The sequence below is a fragment of the Curcuma longa genome, chromosome 20 (genome assembly GCF_044706935.1).
Source record: "Curcuma longa cultivar G26 ecotype Majalengka, Jawa Barat chromosome 20, ITB_CL_G26_1.1, whole genome shotgun sequence".
NCBI lineage: Eukaryota > Viridiplantae > Streptophyta > Magnoliopsida > Zingiberales > Zingiberaceae > Curcuma > Curcuma longa.
The window spans coordinates 11962821-11988776 of record NC_133880.1 but is presented as its reverse complement, the minus strand read 5'-3'; the positions used below and the strand labels follow the sequence as shown (position 1 = coordinate 11988776).

The following is a 25956-nucleotide window of genomic DNA, read 5'->3' as shown; positions in this document are numbered from 1 at the left end:
TGACTATATCATCTACATTTAAATAATTATTATTTTATTTTATAATTACTAATAAATCTTTTTTATGCTCAATTAATATGTTTTTTTTATCACCATTTCACATTATCTAATATATATTTTATTCAGGACAATCACTTTAAAAAACATTTTATTGATTCCTCTAGGTACATAAATATGACAAAAGAGATGAACAACTAGGTCTAGTTCGGTACTGTTACCCCTACAATGTTGTTACCCCTACAATGCAAGCTTCGTTCTAATATTAGTAAATACTGAGCTCCATGCCGGGTAGCTGCAAGCTAGTTAACAATGAAATATGGATGAAGTGTGCTTGTACCCTCTTTCCATTTCAAACAGAAATGATTCGCAGATGCTGGAAAACTGAAGCGTATGCACCAAACAGTGAAATAAGGCTTAATGTTGCCACCGATTTGAGAAGCCTTCTTCAGTATACGGTTCCAGAAATCCAATGAACTGCAACTCGAGAAAGAAAAATATATATATATAATGTAGACGTAAGATGCATATGCATCACCAAAAAATAATCATGACACAAATCATACAACGATCGCAATACGTGTACATTACACATACAAGTAGATTTTCCATTGTACAGGTCGATGAAAAAGGGATCGGTACAATTGTATAGAAAATTACAATAAGTAAAACATGGTTTAATTATATAATAAAAGGTAGAAGAATAGCTAAAACTTTTGTTGCTTTAGGGCAATCAGTCTCTCTTTTCCTACCTACAAATTTGCAAGTCGACTGCTACTAAAAATCACCTCCCGTTTTAAAAACATATTAGAACTCACAACGATTATTTGGTCTAAGAAATGGACAATATTCAACAAGGAAAAGAGAAATACCTTTGAGCAATCATGAGACCACCGAGCACCAAAACCTTCAGGAACTCTTATCTCAAAGACACATCCATAAGGTTGAATTAAGTGGATGTTCATCCAACAGCAATCATTCAACAAACGGTGAATCACTTCTAATGCTAACTTGTTCTTATTGGAATCTAAAATAAAAAGTAATCAGAAAAACAGCAAGAAATTGAAAGATAACTTGGGCATGCTAAACTTCAAAGGAGAAAGATGGTGTGCCAGAATAGAGATCCATACCGCCCCCACGGAGGACACCCCACCATCGATTATTGCTCCTATTAACATGCTTAGCCAATGCCTTTGCAGCATCAGTTAACAAACAGCCAATGACCTTCACCAAATGTTTCAAGATAGTAAATAATTGCACTTCTACTGGTCCATCATGTTGTGTAATTGAATGTGTAACAATAGAAAAACAAAAACAATGCATGGAATTTTAAAGCAGATATCAACAGGAACATGCCAGAATTGTTACTTATCTCAAACACTAGTTGACACAGGATTTGGTATGATTAAAATCTACACATTCAACCAAGGATCGACAGATATAGGCAGTACAGCGATTTTGAAACAGATATAGGTGATTGTACCGGTGGTAGAATTAGTATGACAGAGATAAAGTTGATTGAATAATTTTTTGTTAATTAATTCTTAGTTCATGATATACAGTGTGGTGCAGTATGTATAGTGATCAGATTTAAAATTAGGAAGTTTCTAAATTTGAAAATTTTAAATAGGAAGTTTAAAATTTACATGTATTAATAAATATGTTGGTATTTTGAAGAAGAGAAGATGAAATAATAATATAGAGTTATTTTAGTAGAATGAATCATTTTAGCAATTAGTTATTTGCTTAATAACTAATTGGTAGCCTTTAAATGGGACCCCAAGCTCTCTTAATTTATTTTTATAATAAAATTTTAAATTATTATCTATTTTCTACTTGAGATTAAACCCATCAATGTCAGTCTCAAGCCCAGATGAAAAAGGATGAGAGTTGTGCATTATGATGAGAATAATAAATCACAAATTGACTTTCTTATGATTAGAAGAAACATTTGTAAAAATTATGTAGTCATCTCTAGAGAAAACTTAACAATCCGACATAGATTAGTAGTTTGAATATACACCTTAAGTATAATATTAATAAAAGGAAAATATGCACGACTCCTAAAATTAAATAGTGGAAGTTAAAGAATGGGAAACAAAACATATTTAAGGAGATAATAGGAGTACAAGTATTAAGAGAAATATACGACGACTAAAATGCGACATTAGATAAGATGACATTAAAATTAAAAGAGTATCTCAGTGAGTCAAAGGGACATATACCACCAAGTAAAAATCTTGGTGGTGAAGACAAAGCGAATAGCTTATAAGGTATTATACACTTCTAAAAATGAGCAAAACTTAAAAAGATATACAGTAGCCAAGAAAGCAGTGAATGAAGTCAAGAATAAAACTTTTAAATGCTTATATTAAAAATTGGATACAAAGAAGGGGTTACAAAATAGCTAAAGTAAGAAAGAGGAAGATAAGAGATCTTATTTAAATAAAATATATTAAGATAAATGCAATAAGATACTATTAAATGATGATGAAATAAAATATCGATAAAAAGATATTTTCATCAATCTTTTAATAAAAATTTAGATGATCAACTTAGGTAATTTAAGTAGGCCAAATAAGTATAGAAATTTAAATTTTTATCGTAGAATTTAAACTTCAGAAGCAGAACAAGCTTTAAGTGAGATGCACAATGAAAAATTAGTTGGACCAAATGATATTCCGATAAAGGTATGGAAGTGCGTAGGAAAATAAGATATTGAATAACCTATAAAGTTATTCAACCTGATATTGAAAATAAAAAATATATGTCTAATCAGTAGAGGATAAGTACTCTAATTTTTATATAAGAATAAAAAAATGGACAAAATTGTATAAATTATAAAGGTATTAAACTAATAAGTCATACCATGAAATTTTGAAAAAAATAATAGAAAAAAAATATTTTGAAAAAGAAATAGAAAAAAAAAACTAAAGAAGAAGACTACAGTAACCGAAAATCAATTTGAATTTACACTTGAAAGGTCGACAATAAAAGCTATACACCTTCTTAGACAACTAATTAAAAAGTATCGGGAACGAAGTAAGACTTATATATGATATTTATCGACCTAAAAAAAACTTATAATAGAGTCACAAGGGAAATTATATGGAGAATAGCATTTAACAATTTTACGAGGTGATATTATAAATCTAAACAGAACACAAAGTATCCAGCAGAAAAATAAAACTAACTTGATTAACCAAAACCAAAACTAATTTATTAAGCCAAGATTAGCATGTAAGATCTAATAGAACTCTTGACAAAATTAGCATGCAAGATCTAATAGAATACTTAGCAAGTTTAGCATGCAAAAATTAAGTTAAATAAACACAGAATTCTTATTAAATATCTTCTTTCCAAAAAAATTCTAGAAGTGGAGAAACCCTTTTAACAAGAACCACAAAGTTAAGAACAATAATAAAAATGTAAGGCAACTAAAAGAAAGAGTTACAAGCCTAAGTTGCCTTTTGAACCTTGAAAGCAAGAGTGCAAAGCGTCCGCACAAGAGTACGAGCACTTGAAAAGAGAGAATAATAGAGTTTTGACGTGTGTATATCTTTTTTGAAACAAGAGCCTTGATCCTCTATTTATAGAACCCTGTCGATGTTAACATGGCACTATTCAGATTGACTGGAAGTCCCTCCAGTTGCCTGGAGTATGCCAGGACTTCTTGTGATAATTTGCTTGAGTTTGATCCAGAGATAGACAGAACATTCTACACCTTATAGAGATCTCAGAGAGCATCATATAGCATGTCTATCTACAGTTCTTCAGATTTTGCAAGCGATATGGCGAGTGAACAATAATAGAACTCTTAGAGAACTTACAACACATATATGACTTATCAATCTTTGTACATTTAATATCCAAATATAGATGTGGACTTCGAGGTGTATCATACACTTGTTGCCGAAATTTCATGATCTTGCTGGAGAAGATCCCGACAGACATCTAAAAGAATTCCATGTAGTGTGCTCAACCATGAAACCACATGACATAACATAGGAAGACATTAAGTTGTGAGCCCTTTCATTCTCACTAGCTGATGTAGCTAAGGATTGGCTATACTCTCTTCCCCCTGACTCTATCACTAGTTGGCACAAGATGAAGAGATCATTTTTGGAAATTTTCTTTCTGACATCTAGGACTGCAGCTATTTGGAAAAGTATTTGCGGCATTCAACAACTCACGCGGAGACTTTACATGAATATTAGGAGAAGTTCAAGAAATTGTGTTCTAGTTGCCCTCAATATCAGATTAACAATCTGTTGCTTATCTAGTACTTTTATGAAGGACTACTACCGATGGATAGGAATATGGCTAGTGGAGGTGTCTTGGTTCACAAAACTCCTCATGAAGCTAGAGAGCTCATTGCAAGCATGCTCACTAATTTACAACAATTTGGAAGTAAACCGATGGTTACTAGGAGTGTCAATAAGGCCTATATAGCAAGTATTGAACAGCAGGAGATAAAGAATAACTTGTAGGAGTTGACTTACATGGTCATAGTCTCAACAACCCACCACACAATCAATACAAGCAATGAGAACTTGTGGAATGTGTGTTAGTTCATCTCATTCGACTAATACATGCCCCACCCTTTGCTAGTCAAGTAGCAACAGCTAATGGTCTCCACCAAGCCTCAGTATTACTAACCTTAGTAACAAAATAGATATGATCTCATGTCAAATACCTACAATCCTAATTGGAGTAATCATTCGAATCTAAGGTATGAAAATGCGCAATAACAGACTTACCAACATCCTCTAGCATATCAGAGACCACCTGGGTTTCAGAATAATCCAATTTCTAATAGACCACAGCAATTTCAACTATCTAAACAATTTTTTGCCCCTAGCCAACCAGAATCCTTAGTACAGAAACTAGGGGAGCTTATACAGTAACTCTTATTGCAATAGCAACAATTAACACTGCAAACACAAGCAGCCCATAGCCATCAGCACCAACAAAAGATTAATGTATCAATACAGAATTTGGAAGTGCAAATGGGTCAACTCTCATCAATCGTTAGCTAGTTGCAATCACAAGGCTTGAGTCAACTTCACTCACAGACACTTCCGAATCCAAGGGAAAATGTAAGTATTATTACACTCAGGAGTGGTAAGTTCATCTCTGATCCTACATCTACAGCTCTAGTTTCATATTCCAACTGTGCAAATCCAAATTCTGAACCAGAGGTGCAGCCACAACCAAGACCTGAACCACTTGTGTTTTACCCTTTCCTCAAAAACCAATGCAGTCTCAAAGAAACACTGATACAGACAAAACAAGGGAACCTCAAGAGCTAGTGGACATATTCAATAAAGTAGAAGTGAGCATCCCTTTGTTGGAGGTAATCAAAAATGTTGCAAAATATACCAAGTTCTTGAAGGATATTTGCATTCACAAGAGAAAATTGAAGGGTAATGAGCTAGTCAATATTGAAAAGAATGTTTCTGCATTCATTCAGCTGATGTCCCAGTAGTGTAAGGACCCTAGAGTTTTTACTATACCTTGTATCATTGGAGATAGTAGTTTTGAGGATGCTATGCTAGATCTTGGAGCTTCTCTCAATGTCATGCCTAAATCTGTAAGCACTTGGTATTGGTCCTCTATAGCCGACAGGGGTGGTGATTCAATTTGCCAATAGGATTTTTGTTCATCCTACAAGTGTGATCGAGGATGTATTGGTGAAAGTGCAGGAGCTGATTTTTTTTCCTACGGATTTCTACATTCTAGATATGGAGGGAGATTCTTCATTAAGTAAGACTCCACTCATTCTTGGAGGACCTTTCCTTAAGACGGTCAAAACTAAAATTGATGTGCATGCAAGAACTCCATCTATGGAGTTTAGAGATATGGTGGTGTAATTTAGCATTTTAGATGCAATAAAATACCCTGTTGAGGATCACTCTCTACTTGGCATCGATGTGTTCGATGAAGTGGATTGTGGGATTGCCAATGACTTGTTTTTTGGAATGCGCTATGTTATTTGATGTCTCTAATTCCTTGTGTTGTAGTTCTGATGATGATGATATTTGTGTATTGTGACCATATTTGTGATGTTGTTGTAGAAGAGTGCGCAGGAATTTGTATAGCGGAGGCGGTGCTTGAAAAATTACTTCCCTCAGTCGTGCAACTACCAAAGTTGGAGCTAAAACCTCTTCCCAACCATTTGAAGTATGTGTACTTGGGTAAAGACCAACAACTTCAGTTATAATTGCCTAGAACCTTGAACCTAATCAAGAGAAAAAATTGTTGAATCTTCTGAGGCAACATTAGAAAGCTATCAGGTGGACAATTACAGATATACTTAATATTAACCCTTCCACTTATATGCACAAGATTCTACTGGAGGATGATGTCAAACCAGTGAATCAATCACAAAGAAGATTAAACCCTCTGATCTTGGATGTGGCGAAAAAGAAGCTAACCAAGTTTTTACAAGCTGAAATTATTTATCTAATTTCAGATAGCAGATGGACGAGTACAGTGCAAGTTGTGTTGGCACAATTGACCTCCAGGATTTGATATTTGTTTGATAATATGTTTAATAGGATTTGATTAAGGTTGACCAAGTTAAAAAGAAGTCCGATCTGATTGGATCGTGAACCTGGATGGAACTCAGGCAGCATTGAGATTCAGTCGACCGATAAAGGCAAAAATCAAGCGTTGGATTTGCAATATCGGATCTAGATCAGTCGACTGAAAAGGAGGTTGGTCAACCGATAAACTACTATAAAAAGGAGCTCAAGGACAATAGCTAAGTATCAAATCAATCTTTATACAATACAACTCCTTCATTCTCTATTCTATTTGTGTAAGTACTGCTATCGAGACACCAAAGCTCTCCAACAACTAACGTTGAAAGTTTGATACCTTTTCGTTGTCTGTAATTTTATATTGCACTTCATTTCATTAGAGGTATAGTAGTGTTACAATCCCCTCCATTTTTGTAACGAGTTTTCTCCTCCGCCGAAAGTTTTTCGAAAGGAGAAATTATAGTGTTGCCTATTCAAAAATGATCTAATGGATCATGTAGACCTTGGACTAACAGTCATTGGACTGTAAACCAAGTAACCACTTATGTTTCCATGTTTGTATTTTCCATTGCGATTCTGATTTTGGAAAGTATTTTGAAAAAGAAAAGTTTTCTAAAAGTGTGATATTCACCCCCCCCCCCCCCCCCCCCCCCCCCCCCCCCCCCCCTCTATCACACATTTTGATCCTATAGATTGTGCCAAAGAAATCGAGTGTAACAGTGATGGCAAATAAGGACAATGAATTGATACCTATATAAGTGCAAAATAGTTGGAAAGTTTGCATATATTATAGAAAACTGAATTAGGCCACCAAAAAGGATCACTATCCACTACCATTCAATAATCAGATGTTGGAGAGACTAGCAAGTAAACCTCATTATTGTTTTCTGGATGGATACACAGACTATTTTCAAATCTGTAGAGTTCCAGAGGACCAGGAGAAGACCACTTTCATTTGTCCCTTCGGAACCTTTGCGTATCAAAGAACATCGTCCGGTCTTTGTAATACTCCGAGTACTTTCCAACGATATATGGTAAGTATTTTTGCTAATCTTTTAGAACATTGCATAGAAATATTCATAGATGATTTTACTGAGTATGGGTCATCTTTTGATGCATGCTTAATCTATCTAGAGTATTGCATAAGTGTGTCGAGACTGACCTCGTATTGAATTTTGAAAAATATCATTTTATGATTGAACAAGGGATTGTGTTAGATCACATAGTCTCTAAGAAGGGTATTGAAGTATATCCTGCTAAAATTGAAGTTATTTCCTCTCTATCTTACCCTGCATGCGTACGAAAGGTGCGTTCTTTTCTTGGACATGTAGGGTTCTATAGAAATTTCATTCACGATTTCAGCAAAATTACTCTTACACTGTCCAGTTCACTATAGAAAGATGTGGAGTTCATTTTTGATCAAGCATGCAAGGATGCATTTGACCACTTTAAGCAGGCGCTTACTTCGACTCCGATCATCCAACCACCAGATTGGACGATGCTTTTTGAGTTGATGTGCAACACTTCTAACTATGCAATGGGAGCGGTTTTGGCATAAAGGATTGAGGGAGCATTTCACGTAAAGAATAAAAAAATAATGGCACCAAATAAATAGAAAGAAATAAGAAAAAAAATTAAATATGGCATGTATTTCTTATTTGAAACATGATAACTTTGTTTGAAAACTTTGAGTTGGCGACCATTGGGAGATCTTACATTCAACCAAGAGCTTTATAAGAATTCACATTGTGAAAAGTTATAGGTATGTTTGCATATATACCACATTGAGAACATGCAAAGAAGGTAGAGTGTTAGGGAGTTTGGATGGAATATTGGTCGTGCATTATTTGGTTATACTTGTCATGTTTATTATCCCAATACTCTCATATCTTCTTTGGTTCTTTTTCTTTGACCTATCTTGCTTGTGTCTCTTGGTTTCTTTCTAACTCAATACGACTCCTAATAAGTCCTTCTGATTCATGCATTCATGTGTTTACTGTGGTGGAGAGTAAAAAATAAACAAGCATATGATAATGCATGTCATGAGTAACATTGAGTGAAACTCCACCCTTGTGAATGCTTATGTGTGTGAGAGCAAAAATGCTTACCTTAGGAGGTTCTATCACTCTTAAACTATTAAAATTGATTTAAATTGTTATACTTGTTGACTTATGGAAGAAGTGGATTCATGAATGTCTTGATTCTTGGAAACTTGATGACCTAAATAATTATCTTTTACGATCTTTGAAGTATTAATAGGGAATTGCTTAGGAGATGAGTTTTAAGTTCCTAGTTTTGTTTACTTGCTCAAGAAGTGTGGGGGGAATTTGATGACCAACGTTTTGATGTAATATTTTAAGCTCATACTCGACATTTTAATCTTCTTGTGTGTCTAAGATCACATTCATATCATATTTTAAGAGTACAAGGGTATATTATGAGCTTATTTCAAATCTTCTTAAATTGATAGTATTATTGCCTTAATGTGAATATATTTGTTGTGCAGGGCAGCGAAGCAGAATATCAACCACTCTTGGGAGCAATTCCAAGAGGGAACACAGTGAAGTGTCCCCTGACACAGTCTAGTCGTGCCCCTTATCGTTCCTCACAGAAAATCGAAAATGAACAAATTTGCAACTCTTAAAATATTTCCAATGACCAAGAAAGTCAGCAGATCCATTCCAAAAAAGAAGGAATCGAAATTTAATTATAGGTGAGTTAGATTTAGAAATATAAATAGGAAAGAAAATGTTCGAGGCGGGATTTGAACCCGTGACCTTTAAGAATTTGCAACTCTTAAAATATTTCCAATGACCAAGAGAGCCAGGTCCGTTCCGAAAAAAAGGAACCGAAATTTAATTATAGGTGAGTTAGGTTTAGAAATTTCTTAAAATAAATAGGAAGAAAAATGTCTGAGGCGAGATTTGAACCCGCAACTTTTAAGAATTTGCAACTCTTAAAATATTTCCAATGACCAAGAGACCCAGCAGGTCTGTTCCGAAAAAGAAGGAACCGAAATTTAATTATAGGCGAGTTAGATCTAGGAATCACTTAATATAAATAGGAGGCTTAAGAGAGGGTTTTGATTATCTTCGAAAATCCTTCCCTCATCTCTCACCCAGAACGCCGTCGCTCTCTTTTCTCCTCTCTCTCGGCGCCCCAAACCCGAAGGCCGAGGAGTCCTTCCCCTAGGATCATAAGGAAAGCTTCCGAAGAACTTCTACAAGGACGCTCCTCTCCGCGAGAAGAACGCGTAGACATAGGAAGATCGCCGAGAAGATCTTCTTCTCTAACGAAAGAATTGTAAGGAAATTAGTGCAGGAAGTAAGTACCTCTCACCTGCAGTATAAGTAGCTCCGTTCGTATGCATAAATCCATAGTTTTAGTTATTCAAAAATTTATGTATGTATGTGGAGATTAGTTTCTCTTACAAAATATTTATGAAAATAATTTACCTTGCCTCAGTAATTATGGACTCGAGTTCGTCCATGGGTGGGCTCCTAGATCGCCCCTAGGCCCTAGATCGCCTAGTATATGCAAGGTTAAAGAGAAAAAAAAATTATTAAAGAAAGTATTATACTTTTTTATATGACATGTGCTTGGACTCAGTTCGTCCATGGGTGGGCTCCTAGATCGCCCCTAGGCCCTAGATCGCCTAGTATATGCAAGGTTAAAGAGAAAAGAATTATTAAAGAAAGTATTTTACTTTTTATATGGCATGTGCTTGGACTCAGTTCGTCCATGGGTGGGCTCCTAGATCGCCCCTAGGCCCTAGATCGCCTAGTAGTACCCTAATGGGTTCGGGATTAGCTACCTCGGATCTATTTAGGGATGCGCGCACAGTTAGCACAATGTCGGGCCCACAGCAGGATGATTACTATTTTCACTTACTATATGTATAAGTTTTCAAAAGTTCATTATTAGCTTTAAGTGAAATCAATTTTTAAGATCATGATTAGTTCAGTTATATTTCTACAGTACCATGTGAAATCAGTTAGTAGTTTTAATTTTAGTTCATGTGTTTATTATGATAAGTATGTCATGATATCTATCTAGATTATATGCTTTCTTACATGTGTTTTCAAAAGCATGATTTCGAAATATGTATTGTTTTGTGAGTAGGATGGTACTTGCTAAGTTTTATGCTTATAGTTTCATTTTCCTTATACTGCAGATAAGGGCAAAGGGAAATTTGATTAGCGGAGGCGGCAGAGGCGATGTGAAGTGTGTGATGTGGTGGAACTTAGAATCAAGAGCCTTGGGAACTTGCATTATGAAGAATATATATCATTAAGAATGTTAAAGACTAGTCTTTATGAGTTGTTTATTTTCCGCACTATCGAATGTTAACAACTATAGTAGTTCTATGCATTATTTGATAGTTGATAAATTACATGCTAATTAGGAGTGAAAGGTAAGGTTGGAAGTTAAGGAACCATTTTGATGCCAACATGTTATTTAGAATAAATTCAGATGCTAGCATTGCTTAGTTTTTAATGCCAAGTTGATACCTTGTCTAAGTTCCTAAATCCATGGTTAGAAATTGCTAAAATATGTTTAATTGCCATTATGTTTAAACTTTATGTTACTTATTTGAGAGCATGTATTTACTCAACTATCACATAGCAAGAAAATTTAAATTAATAGTAGATTTTAGCAAGTATAAGTAACGGATCGCCTTTGAGGTAAGAAGGGCGATCGTTACACAAACTGTGCTTCGTGGCACAGTCGTGTCACACGAGGTACAAAAGCAAAACCGGTTCGTTGAGAACTAGATTCCCAATTTTGAGCAGCCACCATCAGGGGGCGCAATCCCCACCTTCTTCCCCAACCATTCCTCCGATCATCACCTCCATCAGCTGGTGCTTCAAGAGCAAAGGGATTCCCTACTCCATCGAAGGATGCCATCGACATCAGCTTCATCCGCCGACACTTCAAGAGCAAGGGGATTCTCTACTCCATAGACGGGTGTTGTTGACTCCATCTTCATCCATCGTAGCTTTGAGATTCCTAGCTCCGCGTCATCTTCATTTGGCTTTATTGTTTACAACGTATTTGATTAATTGTCTCTTACAATTGTTAATTCTAGTTGTTTCAATTCTGCAACTCCTCTTATGTTTGGATGTTAGATAAGTTTATTAATTGTTTGTAATGCATCCATTAATTTCCCTTCAAACCCCCATGAAAACCTTGTCTAGAGATTAGCATTCATCATCGTGTTCCTTGAAAGACGATCCGGATTATTCCCTATACTATAGAGGGGTTCGGTAATTGAATTGTAATCGTAGTACGACAAAGTGATTATCGGTCTCCTCCACCGCATCCACTATATCCTTCGTTGCAATAAGGTATTCTGTGTTTACCCTCATGGACGGCTATAGAAGGGAAATGAATCAATGGTAGATTTTAATAGTTTCTAAGAAGTAAATTTTTAATTTAAAGCAATCAAGACAAAAAAGGAGAATGGTATATTTTATTATAGAAGTACAAGTTATTTTGAAGAATTATTTATTTGTTTAGACGTAATTAGGATAGATTATTTCTTATCTAATTTGATCAATATCGGGGGGCCATTAAAAAAGGATTTAATCCTCTCTTGTTAATTTATATTCCACTTTCTCTTATTTTATATTGTGGTATTAGATCAATTTTGTTGCTGCATCATATATCTTTTGAGATATGCATCGTACCCAGTGGCTTCAATCTTGGGTTCAAGTTCTAAAAGAATAATCACCAGTGAATTTTAGGAATTGAATGTCCCAGATTCGATGCTTGCTATTAGAGGTCCATGTTGGAATATCTCAGACTACTAGAAAAGCATTTTCAATAAAGTTAATGCTAATAGTGAATCTGAAAAACAAGGCTTCAAATCTGGAACAAAATGATTTAAAAGGAAAAAGAAAATTTGACTCACATTTGGCCTCACCGGTCTCATAGAAGACGATATCAAAGATGATCTTGGAGGAGGTAATGCATCAAGAACTGTTGCGACAGTGTGCACCAGCCCAAGAAGATTGGCTATTCCATCATAACTAAGTCCCTGGTTATGTAATGAAAAGCTAAATAAGTTTCAATTTCTAATGTCCAGCATATAAAATTGAAAATACTCTAAAATGGGCCTTCTCAGGCATGCAAAAAGACATAAGGTAAAAATCATCTCATCACAAAAGATTATATTTTTTCAAGTTACATGGAAATACTAAGGACTTTGTTTCTTTAATGAAAGTTTATTATGCATTCTAACAGAAACCTCTCCTTTGAACATCATATTTTAATTATTAAAAATTGGGAAGCTATAAGAATAAGGCCCTGCCTCTCCAATAGACCACTCTTTTGGTTATATGCCTATTTTAATTTTCTTTTAATTATTTTTTATCGAATTCAAAAAAGAACAACCAGTACATAAAGTTCTCGTCAATGCGGGATCTTGAGAAAGGATCTATTATACGCAATCTTATCCTACATTACAAAAAGTGATTTCTACGGTTCAGTCGTGACCACCAAATCACATGGCAACAACTTACGATTGCACCAAAGTTCATCTTCTTTTATCGAATCCAAATAATAAAAAAATAATAATTTTTATATTTCTTTTACAAAATCCAAATTTTTATGATACAATTTTAGAAAAAATACTATAAATTTAATTATACAAGGATTTTTATAGATTTGGGCATTATAAACCTGAATGTTGATTTTCTAATATCTGAATTATTATGATTAAAATTTTTTAAATTAGATTTGTACCTTCAGATTTTACAAATGTGAATTTTAATTTTATAAAATATGAATATATAAGATTGAAACTTCTACAATAAATTGTATGAAATCTGATTTCATAAATCAAACTTAACTGAAATTTTTATTATAAATTCTTAAATTTCAAAGTTTATGTATAATCTAAATTTGTGAAAATTTATTATAGAAGCTTAAATTTATATAATATTATAATACACTCTTGGAGTCTCTATTTGAGGTTCGCCCAAGCACAAACAGAAAACAAAGTAATGACTTCCTTATACTTCATAGTAGCGCGTAAGGATCTTAAACGACTATTTACCAATACATGCATGCATCAACAAAAAGTGGTATTAAAGTATGGTCGTTCTTCATCAGATTGACCACCGAGGGAGTACAACACTAGAGAAAGAAGAAAAAATTATATTTTGAATTCTTTGATACCTGACAAATGGTATTGGAATGGATCCCCGAGATCGATTCAGATTTGACATCCGAGTACCTCCACTGTTCAGAATGAAAATTTTTGAATATTATAAATCATGGATGGAACATTTTATCATGATGGAGATCAATAGTTTGTTCATCTTGATGGAGGATTTTGGAGTCTCAAAGGATAGCAAAGGGAGACTCCTCAAGAATAAGAAATGGATAGAGGAGAAAATTCAAAAATCGAAGGAAAATAGTAAGGTAACATGAATGTTCATAAATATTTTACCAAATGATATTTTGTGCAAGATAGGTGAGTACCGGAATACTATAGAATTATGTGCGAAGCCAATAAAGCTTCATGAAGAAGCTTCACCAGCACAAAAAGAGGATGAGTCCAAGCAGGGAGGTTTATTGGTTCAAGAACAAAAATACTTAGAAGTTGAAAGGTGCTCAACATTCAAGATGGAAGATGAAAAAGTATCCACCTCAAAAATTGAGGCGGAATATAGGTCATTGACACCAAAATGAGAGAAATCCTTGACATCTTATGCAAATAAAGAGGAAGCACGTACCACCCCTACTACCATAGAAGGTATACAAATTTCAATTGTCAAAATAAAGATCACATCGTATGGTGAGTATTGTTAGAATATTATAAATATAGCTAGGGATAATTTGGTATCCTAATTTGTATATTACCAATACAAATTAGTCCTTAGAATAGAATCTTGATTTATTTTCTAGAATAGAGTCCTAATTATTTCTTAGAATAGACCCTAACTTGGCATATAAATAGGATTTACCTCTTGTAATATTGGATTAAGAATTCTTTTGTGAAATAACATGGTATCAGAGTGAGGCTAGAGAAAACCCAAATTCCCTAAAAAAAATCTATTCCTCTTTCCCGCAGCCCTAGTGTCGGCGCCACCTTTCATCATTGCGTGACTCTTCTCTTCGACGTCTTCCTTATACGCCGAAACCCTTTGTCGTCGCCGCCCACCTCTGATCGCGATCAACCTGAGCAAAGCCGACACTTTCTTGGAGATTAGCCGTCCAGTCTCCTATCCTCGCGAGCACCAAGAAGAGAGGTGGCGTACGTCGCGGCTCCTCAACGCCACCTTCTGTCGCTGCTCCTCAATGTCGTCTTCCGTCGCATGGCGATTCTCCGCAGCGTGTTCTCCTCCGGTGTTTGTTCCTAACGCCGTCGAATGAGCTTTGCTCTCTTCTCTCTTCATGGCTACCTCCGGTAATCCGAAGTCGAATATCCCAATCTTTACCAACCACATCACTACAACGCTCTCTTCCGAGCTGTTGGATAGTAAGAACTACTCCTCTTAGAACTCTCACATTGAGCTTTAGCTTGTTGGACAGGGTTGTGAGGCACATCTCACCCAAACCGAAGAGGATATTCAAGTCGCCGATCATCCTCTGTGGAAAAAGGTTGACGCTCAATTGTGTTGTATTACCGAGTCACCATCCATCTATCTCTTAGGGATGTTTTCCGCACTCACAAGACCTACAAAATTGTTTGAACACAGGCTCAACAACTCTTTACAAACACCTCTCGACGACTTTATCAAGTTTGTGAAGATCTCATGACCATCCTCAGTGTCCATCAGATTAAGAATTCTATGTCAACTTATTTGGATTCGATCTCTAACCTGTTTTGTGACTTCAATGAACTGCTTCCACCTGCGGCCACTCCTGTTGCAAAGCTTGAAAACCAAAAAAAAAATTTTGTCTGTAGCTTTATATGATCTGCCCACGGATTATTCTCATGTTTGTGATCAGATCCTGGGCAGCCCCATAGAAGCTACCATGGACAGTACCTGGGCGACTCTCCTTCGTATCCCTGCCAAAGTCTTGACGTTGCCTCCTTCTGTTCCTGTTGACTCATCAGCTTTACAACGACAGACCACCTCGTAAGAGTGGCAAAGGACATCCTTGGTGTGATCATTGCCACCAACCAAGACACACGATTGATAAATATTAGAGTCTACATGGTCGACCTTCTCATGTTGCTCAGATCGTTCAAAGTTCTGTTGCTTCTTCAGCTTCCACTTCACAGTTGCCACCGGATCCGACCCCACCGCTTTCCTATAACGACTTTCTGAAATGGTATGAGGATCGACAGGCTTCTAATTCCCCTGCTGCCGTTGCACACGCTGGTAATTCCTTTGCTTACATATCTCGTTCTTTGGATCCTTGGGTTCTTAATTCCGAGGCCACCGATCATATCACCGGTAATAGATCACTTTTTTCTTTTCTCTCTACTTTCGATTATTTACCCTTTGTCACCATGGCAAATGGTTCTCAAATCAATCCCAGGGTGTTGGTATTGTTCATCCTTCTCCGTTTCTTTCTATTCATAATGTTCTTTATGTTCCCGGAGCTCCCTTTAATTTATTATCAATAAGTCAGCTTACTCGTTATCTTGATTGTGTCATCTCGTTTACTAAAACTTCTATTTCCTTATAAGACTAGAGTAGGGGGAGGATGATTGGCTTCAGATGTGAGTCTCATAGCCTATATCGGCTTCACCAACCCTCTCTTGTTGGTTCGGCGGCGACATCTCCACTTATTATTCATGCTCAATTGGGATATCCTGATCTTGATAAGTTGAAACAATTACATCCTAGTCTTTCTCACTTAGAGTCTTTGTCTTATGAGTCATGTCAATTAAAAAAGCATGTTCGTAGTTCTTTTTCTCCTCGCACTGTGAGTCGGATTACGTCCCCCTTTGCTTTGATTTATTCCAATGTTTGGGGTCCGAGTCGTGTTTCTACTACATTAGGGTCACGATATTTTATTACCTTTATAGACGATTTTTTCCATTGTACTTGGTTATATCTGATGAAGGATCGTTCGGAATTATTTTCTATTTTTCAATCTTTTTTCTATGAAATCAAAACTCAATTTGGTATTTCTCTTCGAATCTTGCAAAGTGATAATGCACGTGAATATCTATCTACTCTGTTTCGAACCTTCTTGGCATCTCATGGTGTGTTGTATCGAACGTCTTATCCTCCTACCCCCCAACAGAATGGAGTTGCAGAACGCAAGAATCACCATCTTCTCGAAACCACCCGGACTCTTCTTCTCCACTCTCATGTTCCTCATCGATTTTGGAGTGACACTGTACTTATTGTGTGTTATCTCATCAATCGCATGCCTTCCTCAACTCTACAGAGTCAAATACCTCATCATGTACTTTATCCTCATCAGTCTCTTCATCCTTTACCATCTAGGGTCTTTGGTTCTATATGTTTTGCTCATGCTTTTGATCCTGACATTGACAAACTCTCTCGCCAGTCTCATAAATGTATCTTCCTTAAGTAGTATCCACAGTCTCAGAAAGGGTACAAGTGTTATTCCCTTACTATCCGTCGGTACTTCATCTCTACTGATGTCACATTCATTAATTCAGTTTCATTTTTTAGGCCTAATGAATCTCCGTCCGAGTTTTCTCCTTCTATGCCTGTGCCAGTGACTATCTTTTATCCTTTGGAGGAATCTCTATCACCTCCAACCCCATCTCCTCCATTGCAGGTTTATCAGTATCGTGCTCGTCCTGCTTTGCCACCGCTCAACACTGACACTATCATGGACACATCTTCGGAGCTAAGTCTTTTGCCTCTTCCTCCGGTCTCATCTCCTGAGTCTGATATTCCCATTGCACTTCGGAAAGGTATGCGTTCCACTCGTAATCCTTCTCCTCATTATATTTCTTTGAGTTATCATCGTCTTTCTTCTTCCTATTATTCTTGTCTTTCCTCCTTGTCATCTGTTTCTCTTCCGAAGACTACAAGTGATGTCTTTGCACATCTAGGATCGAAACAGACTATACTCGACGAAATGTGTCTTACAGAGCAGTGAGACTTGGAACCTCGTTCCTCTACCACCAGGGAAGTCAATTGTTGGTTGTCGATGGATATATACGGTGAAAAAAGTTGATCCAAACAGAAAGGTTGACCGATTTAACGTTCGCCTCGTTGCTAAAGGTTATACTCAAATCTTCGGATTGGATTATGGAGACATGTTTTCTCTTGTTGCCAAGATGTCCTCTGTGCGCCTATTCCTGCCCATTGTTGCGATTCGGCATTGGCTTCTTTATCAGTTGGACATCAAAAATACTTTCTTACATGGTGACCTGCTCGATGAAGCCTACATGGAGCAACCTCCGTGTTTTGTTGCTCAGGGGGAGTCTTCTGGTCTTGTATGTCGCTTGCGAAAATCTTTATATGACCTAAAGCAGTCATCTAGAGCATGGTTCGGTAGATTTAGTACCATAATTCAACAGTTTGGCATGACTCGGAGCGAGGCTGACCATTCTGTCTTTTATCGTCACTCATCTACTGGTTGCATCTACTTAATAGTTTATTTTGATGATATATCATCACAGGTAGTGATCATCTGGAGATTTCATAGGTGAAACATCTTTTCAAACATTTCCAAACAAAGGATCTCGGCAAACTCAAATATTTCTTAAGGATAGAAGTAGCACAGTCCAATGATGGGATCATTATATCCCAAAGGAAGTATGCAATGGATATTCTAGAAGAAACAGGAATGTTAAACTCAAAGACAATTGACAACCCCATGAATCCTAATGTCAAGCTCCTGCCAAATCAGGAGGAGTCTCTTCAAGATCCTGAACGGTACAGACGATTAGTAGAAAGACTAAGCTACCTTACTGTTATTCATCCGGATATCCCATTTGCAGTAAGTGTAGTAAGTCAGTTTCTCAACTCTCCATACAAGGAACATTGGGATGTTGTAACTCGCATTATCCGATATATCAGAGGTGCTCCAGGAAAAGATCTTTTGTACGGAGACAAAGGACATACTCGAGTCGTAGGGTATTCTGATGCAGATTGGGCAGGATCTCGTACTGATAGGAGATCTACTTTTGGGTTTTGTATATTTGTCGGAGATAACGTTGTTTCTTGGAAAAGCAAAAAGCAGAATGTTGTGGCAAGATCTAGTACAGAGGCAGAGTATCGAACTATGGTCATAGCCAGTCAAGAGCGTATATGGCTCAAACAGTTGCTTCAGGAGCTAAGGTTTGGAGAGTTTACACAAATGTTACTTATATGTGACAACCAGGTCGCTATGCATATTGTCTCGAATCCAGTTTTTCATGAGAGGACAAAGCATATTGAAGTTGACTGTCACTTTGTCAGAGAGAAAGTCATATCTAGAAAAATATCTATTAGTTTTGTTAACTCACATGATCAACTAGCAAATATATTCACTAAGTCACTGAGAAATCCCCAAATTGACTACATATACAACAAATTGGATGCATATGATTTATATTCTCCAACTTGAGAGGGAGTGTTAGAATATTATAAATATAGCTAGGAATAATTTGGTATCCTAATTTATATTTTACCTAAAATACAAATTAGTCCTTAGAATAGAATCTTGATTTATTCCTAGAATAGAGTCCTAATTATTTCTTAGAATAGGCTCTAACTGCATATAAATATGGCTTACCTCTTGTAATATTGGATTAAGAATTCTGTTATAAAATAACAAGTATAAAAATGAAAGGACACTATAAGAGAGTGTCCAAAGTTGACGAAGAAGGTTCATATAACACCTAAGGTAAAGAAGAAACCAAAAGAAGTCGAATCCATGGTACGGAAGGGTAAGGAGCACATAGTGTGTTTTTGATACAATTAACAAGGTCATTATCGGAATCAATATCAAAGGGGGAGGCACCCAAATAAGGACTAAGGGGAAGCTCAAGCTTAGGAGAGCTCCTAAGGTAAAATCGAAGGCATCATTTCATAATGAAATTATTTTATGTCATGATAAAGAGCATAATAGAATTAAATTTAATGATTTTAGTGCTCATAAAAATTTTGATAAACCTAAGGACATTTCGAGAACAAACAATGTTAGAATTACCTTACCTAAGGTTACGAAGGTAAAGACATCTAAGCAAGAACCCTAAGAATGATAGACACATGCTTAGAAAGAAAAATGTTCAAAGTGGGCAATCAAGAATTAGGAATTTAGAGATGAAAAAGACTTAATGGAGAACGCCCTTTAAAAAATGGCAAATGTGTTTAAGGGTTATAAGAAAGAAAATCTAGAGGTAGCTAAGCTAGAACTACCAAAGGACAAGAAGAGTTTGCAATACAAACCCATGTCTAAGATGATATGTCGGCATACCATAGAATTTCATATAACTATGACACCAATCTTAGATTAAGAAGTAAAATTAAGGTTACAAGGGAGCTCATTCCTATTGTTGACCTTGATGAAACAAACATGACTAAGGCTTCTAAGAAGTTTAGAAGAATCTGTAAGAAATTCTGCGTACCCTTCTTTTCATTATGATAAAATATATACAGAGTACATGAGTGTTTTTAGGCTATAAATTAAGATAAATATTTACATTCTAATAATACAGAGATTATTTCTATAATCTAACAAGGTAAATATTTACATCTAATAATAAAAGATTTATAGAGATTATTTTCATAACCCAGAGATTATTTTCATAATCTATCACACCCCCACAGTCGAAGCGGGAGGTTGTCGTATGTTAAGGTTGTCTCAAAAATAATCAAAGAGTATGCACAGAAGTCCTTTAGTGAAGATGTCGACAATTTGATAACGGGACAGAACATGAAGAATACGCACCTGTCCACGGGCAACTTTTTCGCGAACAAAATGGATATCCATTTCAATATGTTTAGTGCGCTGATGTTGCACGGGATTTCCCGAGAGATAGATCGCACTAACATTATCACAATAAACCAATGTGGCCTTATGGACCGGATAATGGAGTTCCAAGAGAAGGTTTCGGATCCAACAGGATTAGGAGACAACATTAGCTACCCCTCTGTACTCGGCTTCAGCACTAGACCGAGACAAAGTAGGTTGACGTTTAGAAGACCAAGAGATTAAGTTGTCTCCAAGAAAAACACAATATCCAGAGGTGGAGCGTCTGGTATCAAGGCATCCACCCCAATCAACATCAGTGTAAGAAATGAAACCAGAAATCGAAGACTTGTAAAGATGTAAGGCATAGTCAAGAGTGCACTAAATATATCATAGAATTTGTTTGAGAGCATTCATATGTTCACCCTTCGGGTCATCCATATGTAAGCAAACTTGTTGCACAACATAGAATATATCTAGTCTCGTAAATGTAAGATATTGTAATGCTCTTGCTAAACTACGATAATGCGTAGAATCCTCATAAGGAGATCCAGAAGAGACACTCAGTTTAGCCTTAGTATCCACCGGTGTGGATACAGGCTTATAAGAGGTCATGTCGGCTCGTTCAATAATATCCTCAGCATATTTACATTGACAAAGAAATAACCCATCTGCATGTCATGTAACGGCAATACCCAAGAAATAGCTCACAAGGCCCAAATCTTTCATAGCAAATTCAGTAGCAAGGAGGAACATAATAGATTGGCAAAGTGCATCAGATGATACAGCGAGAATGATATCATCAACATAAAGAAGAATGTATGTCATGTCATTTCCTTTTTGATAAATAAATAGAGAGTGATCAGATTTGCTATGGGAAAAACCAATGGTGAAGACAAAGTCAGCAAACCGTTGATACCAAGCACGAGGGGCCTGTTTAAGGCCATATAGAGATTTCTTCAATAGACACACATACTCTGGATCGACAGGGTCTTTGAAACCCAACGGCTGATGCATGTAGACGGTTTCATGTAACTAATCATGCAAGAATGCATTTTTAACATCTAACTGATGGATGAGCCAAGATTTTGACAGATCTATACTGAGAACGGTCCGAATAGTAGCTGGTTTCACCATAGGGCTAAATGTTTCATCATAATCCACACCAACTTGTTGTGATCTGCCATCACCAACAAGACAAGCTTTGTGTGTCCCAAAAGAAGCATCAGATTTCTTTTTATGATGAAAAATCCACATTGAACAAATAAGATTAACATCAGAAGGACGAAGCACCAACTCCCACGTCTTATTTTTAATAAGAGCATCATATTCGTCTGACATGGCCGCTTTCCAATTCGGGTCGGACAAGGCAACTTTCGGGTTACGGGGAATAGGAGATGGCGTAACCGATGACGTCAAATTGAATTGATGTTTGGGCTTAAAGATCCCATGCATACTGCGGGTTGTAATGGACCGAGGCAAGGCTTGGCTTGTTTGGTTATGATGTGGGCTAGGTGAACAAACTAATGGATGTGTTATTGTAGGTGGGTTGGGTCGTGGGTCAGTGTTGTTGGGCCCTAGATGGGTGAGAAGAAACAGGTTCTGGGTGGGGCGTGCTTGGAGCTGATTGAGAAGGGTGAATGATAGTAGGCACTTGTTCTTGCTGATGAACTGGGGTAGGTTGACTGTGAAGATGAAGGTGCAAAAGGGGATGCAGACCATCACTCAAAAAATCATAGGAGTAGGAAGAAGGAGCATGTAAGTTGGTAAATGGGAAGTTGGATTCATCAAAAATGACATGTCTAGAGATAATTATTTTACGACTAGACAAATCATAACACTTATATCCTCTATGATTGAGCAAGTATCCCAAAAAAACACAAGGGGTGGAACGAGTTTGTAATTTATGTATTGTGGTGGAGGGAAAGAGAGGATAATATAAACACCCAAAAACCCGTAAATATGTATAGGAAGGATCCCAATGGTAAAGAAATTGAGTTGGAGAATAATTGGAGAGTATCTTACTAGGGAGAATGTTTAACAGGTATGTTGTCGTTTGGAGGGCATGATGCCAAAATGATGGTGGCATAGAAGAGTGAGCAAGAAGAGTTCGAATCAAGTTATTGATTGCTCGGATTTTATGTTCGGCTTTGCCATTTTGTGGAGAAGTATAAGGGCAAGAAAAACGAAGCATCATACCATTAGTGTGACAAAATTGCTTAAATGACTCGTTATTAAATTCCCTCCCATTGTCACATTGAAAACATTTAATATTTGTCTCAAATTGAGTTTGAATGAGTGCACTAAAAGACAAGAGAATGCATGAAACTTGTGATTTTCTTCCAACAAGAAATGTCCATAAGAAATTAGAATAATCATCCAAGAGAAAAATATAATACTTATGACCTGCCGAACTTAAAATTGGTGATGTTCATAAATCACTATGTATTATATCAAAAGGTTTTATAGTGCAAGAATTTGAAACAGAAAATGACAACTTAACATGTCTCTCAAAAACATAAAATTGACAAACAAAAAAACATGAAGATGGTTGACAATCAATAAATTTATTATTCCTAAGTGAGCATAAAACAAGTGCACCCGGATGTCCCAATCGATTATGCCATAAAGCAAGAGAAAGGGTTGCAAAGGTTAATGGAGAGGTGGATTGATATCTGGTAGTGGTGGTGAGAGGATATAGATCCCTAGTGCTATCACATCTCATTAGCGGCATCCCTGTCTAAGAGTCCTTCACAAAAAAATCAAATTAATCAAATTCAATAGAAACATTATTGTCAATGGTGAAACGACACACAGAGATAAGATTTTTAATGAGTTTAGGGGCATGTAGGACATTTTTCAAAGTTAAAGGTGGGTGAGGTGGGGAAAGGGATTTTTGTCCATAACCACGAATTGGAATTTCCTGTCCACTACCAACAATAATATTTTTGTTATTGCTCATATTAAAATAGGACGAGAGAGTACCTTGAGATGCGGTCATGTGTAAGGTTGCACCGGTATCCATGTACCAGTTTTCATCAGGAACATTTAGAGACAAATTGTGCATTTGTTGCATCAATGTCAATAGGTGCATAACTCGAAGGAGGTGACACTTGGGCACTATATGTCTATGGTGGACGATTGCCCAGAATTCCGAGATGACGAGCAGGAGGTGGGTGAGCCCATGAAGAGGTGGGGTAAGGACAAAGCGGAGCAACCCATGCTTGTTGTCCCCAAGACCCCAATAGTGGGTATGGTACCCACTGGTACGGCTGCTGCTGCCACGGACGATGTTGTTGCTGTTGCCATGGACGATGTTGTTGTTGTTGCCACGGACGCTGCTGTTGTTGTCCACCGTTGTAGTTGTTGCTACCACGACCTTTTCCTTTACCACCATCATATTTTTTTCGATTATTATTGTGGTTCTGACCACGTTTCTGACCATTATTGTTGCGGTTTGATGTATTTCCAGAACGTGATATCGAGCTTCGGCCATAGCTAGACGCAGCATCAATGGAACCATTGGTGGTAAGGAAGGCGATGTCGGCAGGCTGGAGGCAACAACTACCTGTTTAGCCTTTCGAGTTTCCTCAAGGATTAACCTCGATCGTGCCTCGTAAAAAGAGAGTAAAGGATTACTCTGTTGAATGAATGTAGCAACATCATCGTAGTTCTCATTTAAACCTGCGATTAATTGAAGAACTAACCGTTGATTTAAAACCGATGCACCGATGTTAGAGAGCTGATCGGCAAGCATTTTGAGTTCTTGGCAATAGGATGAAATATTAGGATAATCGCCCATCTGAACTTGAATGAATTGGTTTTCTAGGTAAACAACACGAGAAGTTTTGTTATCTTGGAAAATATTTTACAATCGTTCTCATGCTTGTTGTGCAGTTGAATCCGGTTCTAAGATGGTGTGCAAGAGATCGGAGGAGATCGTACCAAAAATCCATTGAAGAACTATTGCATCCAAGCGTGACCATAATGCTTTCTCAATCTCGATAGCCTCTTCTTGTTCCGTCTCGGTTGACTTTGATTTCGGTGGGATAATATCATCAATAACTTAATATGCTCGACAATGGATTTTAAACAACTCCGCCCATGAAGAATAGTGTCCCTTTTCCATCTCTAGATAATGGAGATGAAGTTCTTGACATTATTAACGGCCAGAGCAGGATGAAATTTGGTTTGATCGGCCATTGATATGAGGAGAGAGAAGGATGAGAAGGTAGAGAAAAAGGAAGTTGTTGGTATAGCTAGGGCTCTGATACCATGTAAGAAATTCTGCATACCCTTCTTTTCATTATGATAAAATATATACATAGTACATGAGTGTTTTTAGGCTATAAATTAAGATAAATATTTACATTCTAATAATACAAAGATTATTTCTATAATCTAACAAGGTAAATATTTACATCTAATAATAAAATATTTATAGAGATTATTTTCATAACCCAGAGATTATTTCCATAATCTATCAGAATCACTAGTAAGGTATCTACAGGTTATCCCTAATGAGTACCTAGTACACCTGAGAAACTCTAATAGGTATTAGATTCCTAAGTGTGATCTCTCTTCACACTAAATGGGAAAGGATGTGTCAACTTAGATTGGAAGGATAGTTAACCTAATCATAGTAAAATTGACACTTTAAAGTATTTTCAAAGTATAATAATATTTTGAAAATGAAATTTCAAATCTTATCCTAGAGGATTTTAGAGGATTTTAGAGTGTCAATAAAAATTGAGTTATTAAATTGATCAAAAATTAGCACAGTAGGATAGAATCGAAAAGTGTGTCTAGTTGAGATTTTGACACATTCGAGAGAGTTAGTTTGCTTATGTCAAATTTTGTATTTTGACATAATATTATATTATGACGATAGATTAGAGATCTAGATATTTTTATTCTATCATGTTATTTTTGCTTAAACTTAACATGTCTTGAGTGTCACATACAAGCTTGTGATACGTATGATCATTGACATATGTTATACATGATCCTCTTTTGAAAAGTACATAAATTGTCATGCCGTGATATACATGTATTATTCAAATATAAAAATTTTCTTTTGAAAAGTATGCATGTAATATATGTCATGCTCATTCACATGTATGAATTTAAATTCTTTGTAATTAAGGACAAATAACAATATTTTACATTCTAAGTAGGATGGTCAAATTAAAAATATCTAGATAGAGATGGATGATCACAATAGCATGGGAAGAACTTTATACCTCACTAGGATCATAAAATAACTTGTGTGTGTATTGAAACATTAGATACAACTGAGATGTTAGAATGATAAACCGAGCTCAAAGTGTTGACATCATGCATCTAGATGAGCTAAGTAACATTAGATCATGTGAATTTTTCGTTTACCAGTCATGGGAAAAGTTAATGTACATGTCATGTACACTTGGGTCATGGATCATGATTGTAAATTATTTTGAAAAGTGTTTTAAAAATATTTTGGAAAACTTTGGTGAACTCTATTCGTTGATAGAAATCATCATTGCCAATGTTGATATAAAATTAGAGTAAAACGTTAAAGATTTTA

At 36.3% G+C, this 25956-nt stretch overlaps 1 protein-coding gene and 1 pseudogene across 2 annotated transcripts in view; one reads left to right on the top strand and one right to left on the bottom strand.

The window, feature by feature from the left end:
- Positions 1 to 212: 212 nt before the first annotated feature.
- The window catches only part of LOC141813705 (uncharacterized), a 72849-nt gene continuing 47105 nt past the window's right edge, over positions 213 to 25956 (bottom strand). The window contains exons 8-11 of one of the 2 annotated variants that reach the window (XM_074701680.1): positions 12457 to 12582; positions 1128 to 1221; positions 870 to 1024; positions 213 to 474 (exon numbers count right to left, since the gene is read on the bottom strand). In XM_074701680.1, the coding sequence (XP_074557781.1) occupies positions 415 to 474; positions 870 to 1024; positions 1128 to 1221; positions 12457 to 12582 (435 nt within the window). In that variant the 3' untranslated portion in view covers positions 213 to 414. Of the gene's footprint in view, positions 475 to 636; positions 750 to 869; positions 1025 to 1127; positions 1222 to 12456; positions 12583 to 25956 lie in introns of those variants that run through there. The other variant, XM_074701682.1, reaches the window with a different exon arrangement.
- LOC141813473 (uncharacterized) lies at positions 5240 to 8100 on the top strand (annotated as a pseudogene).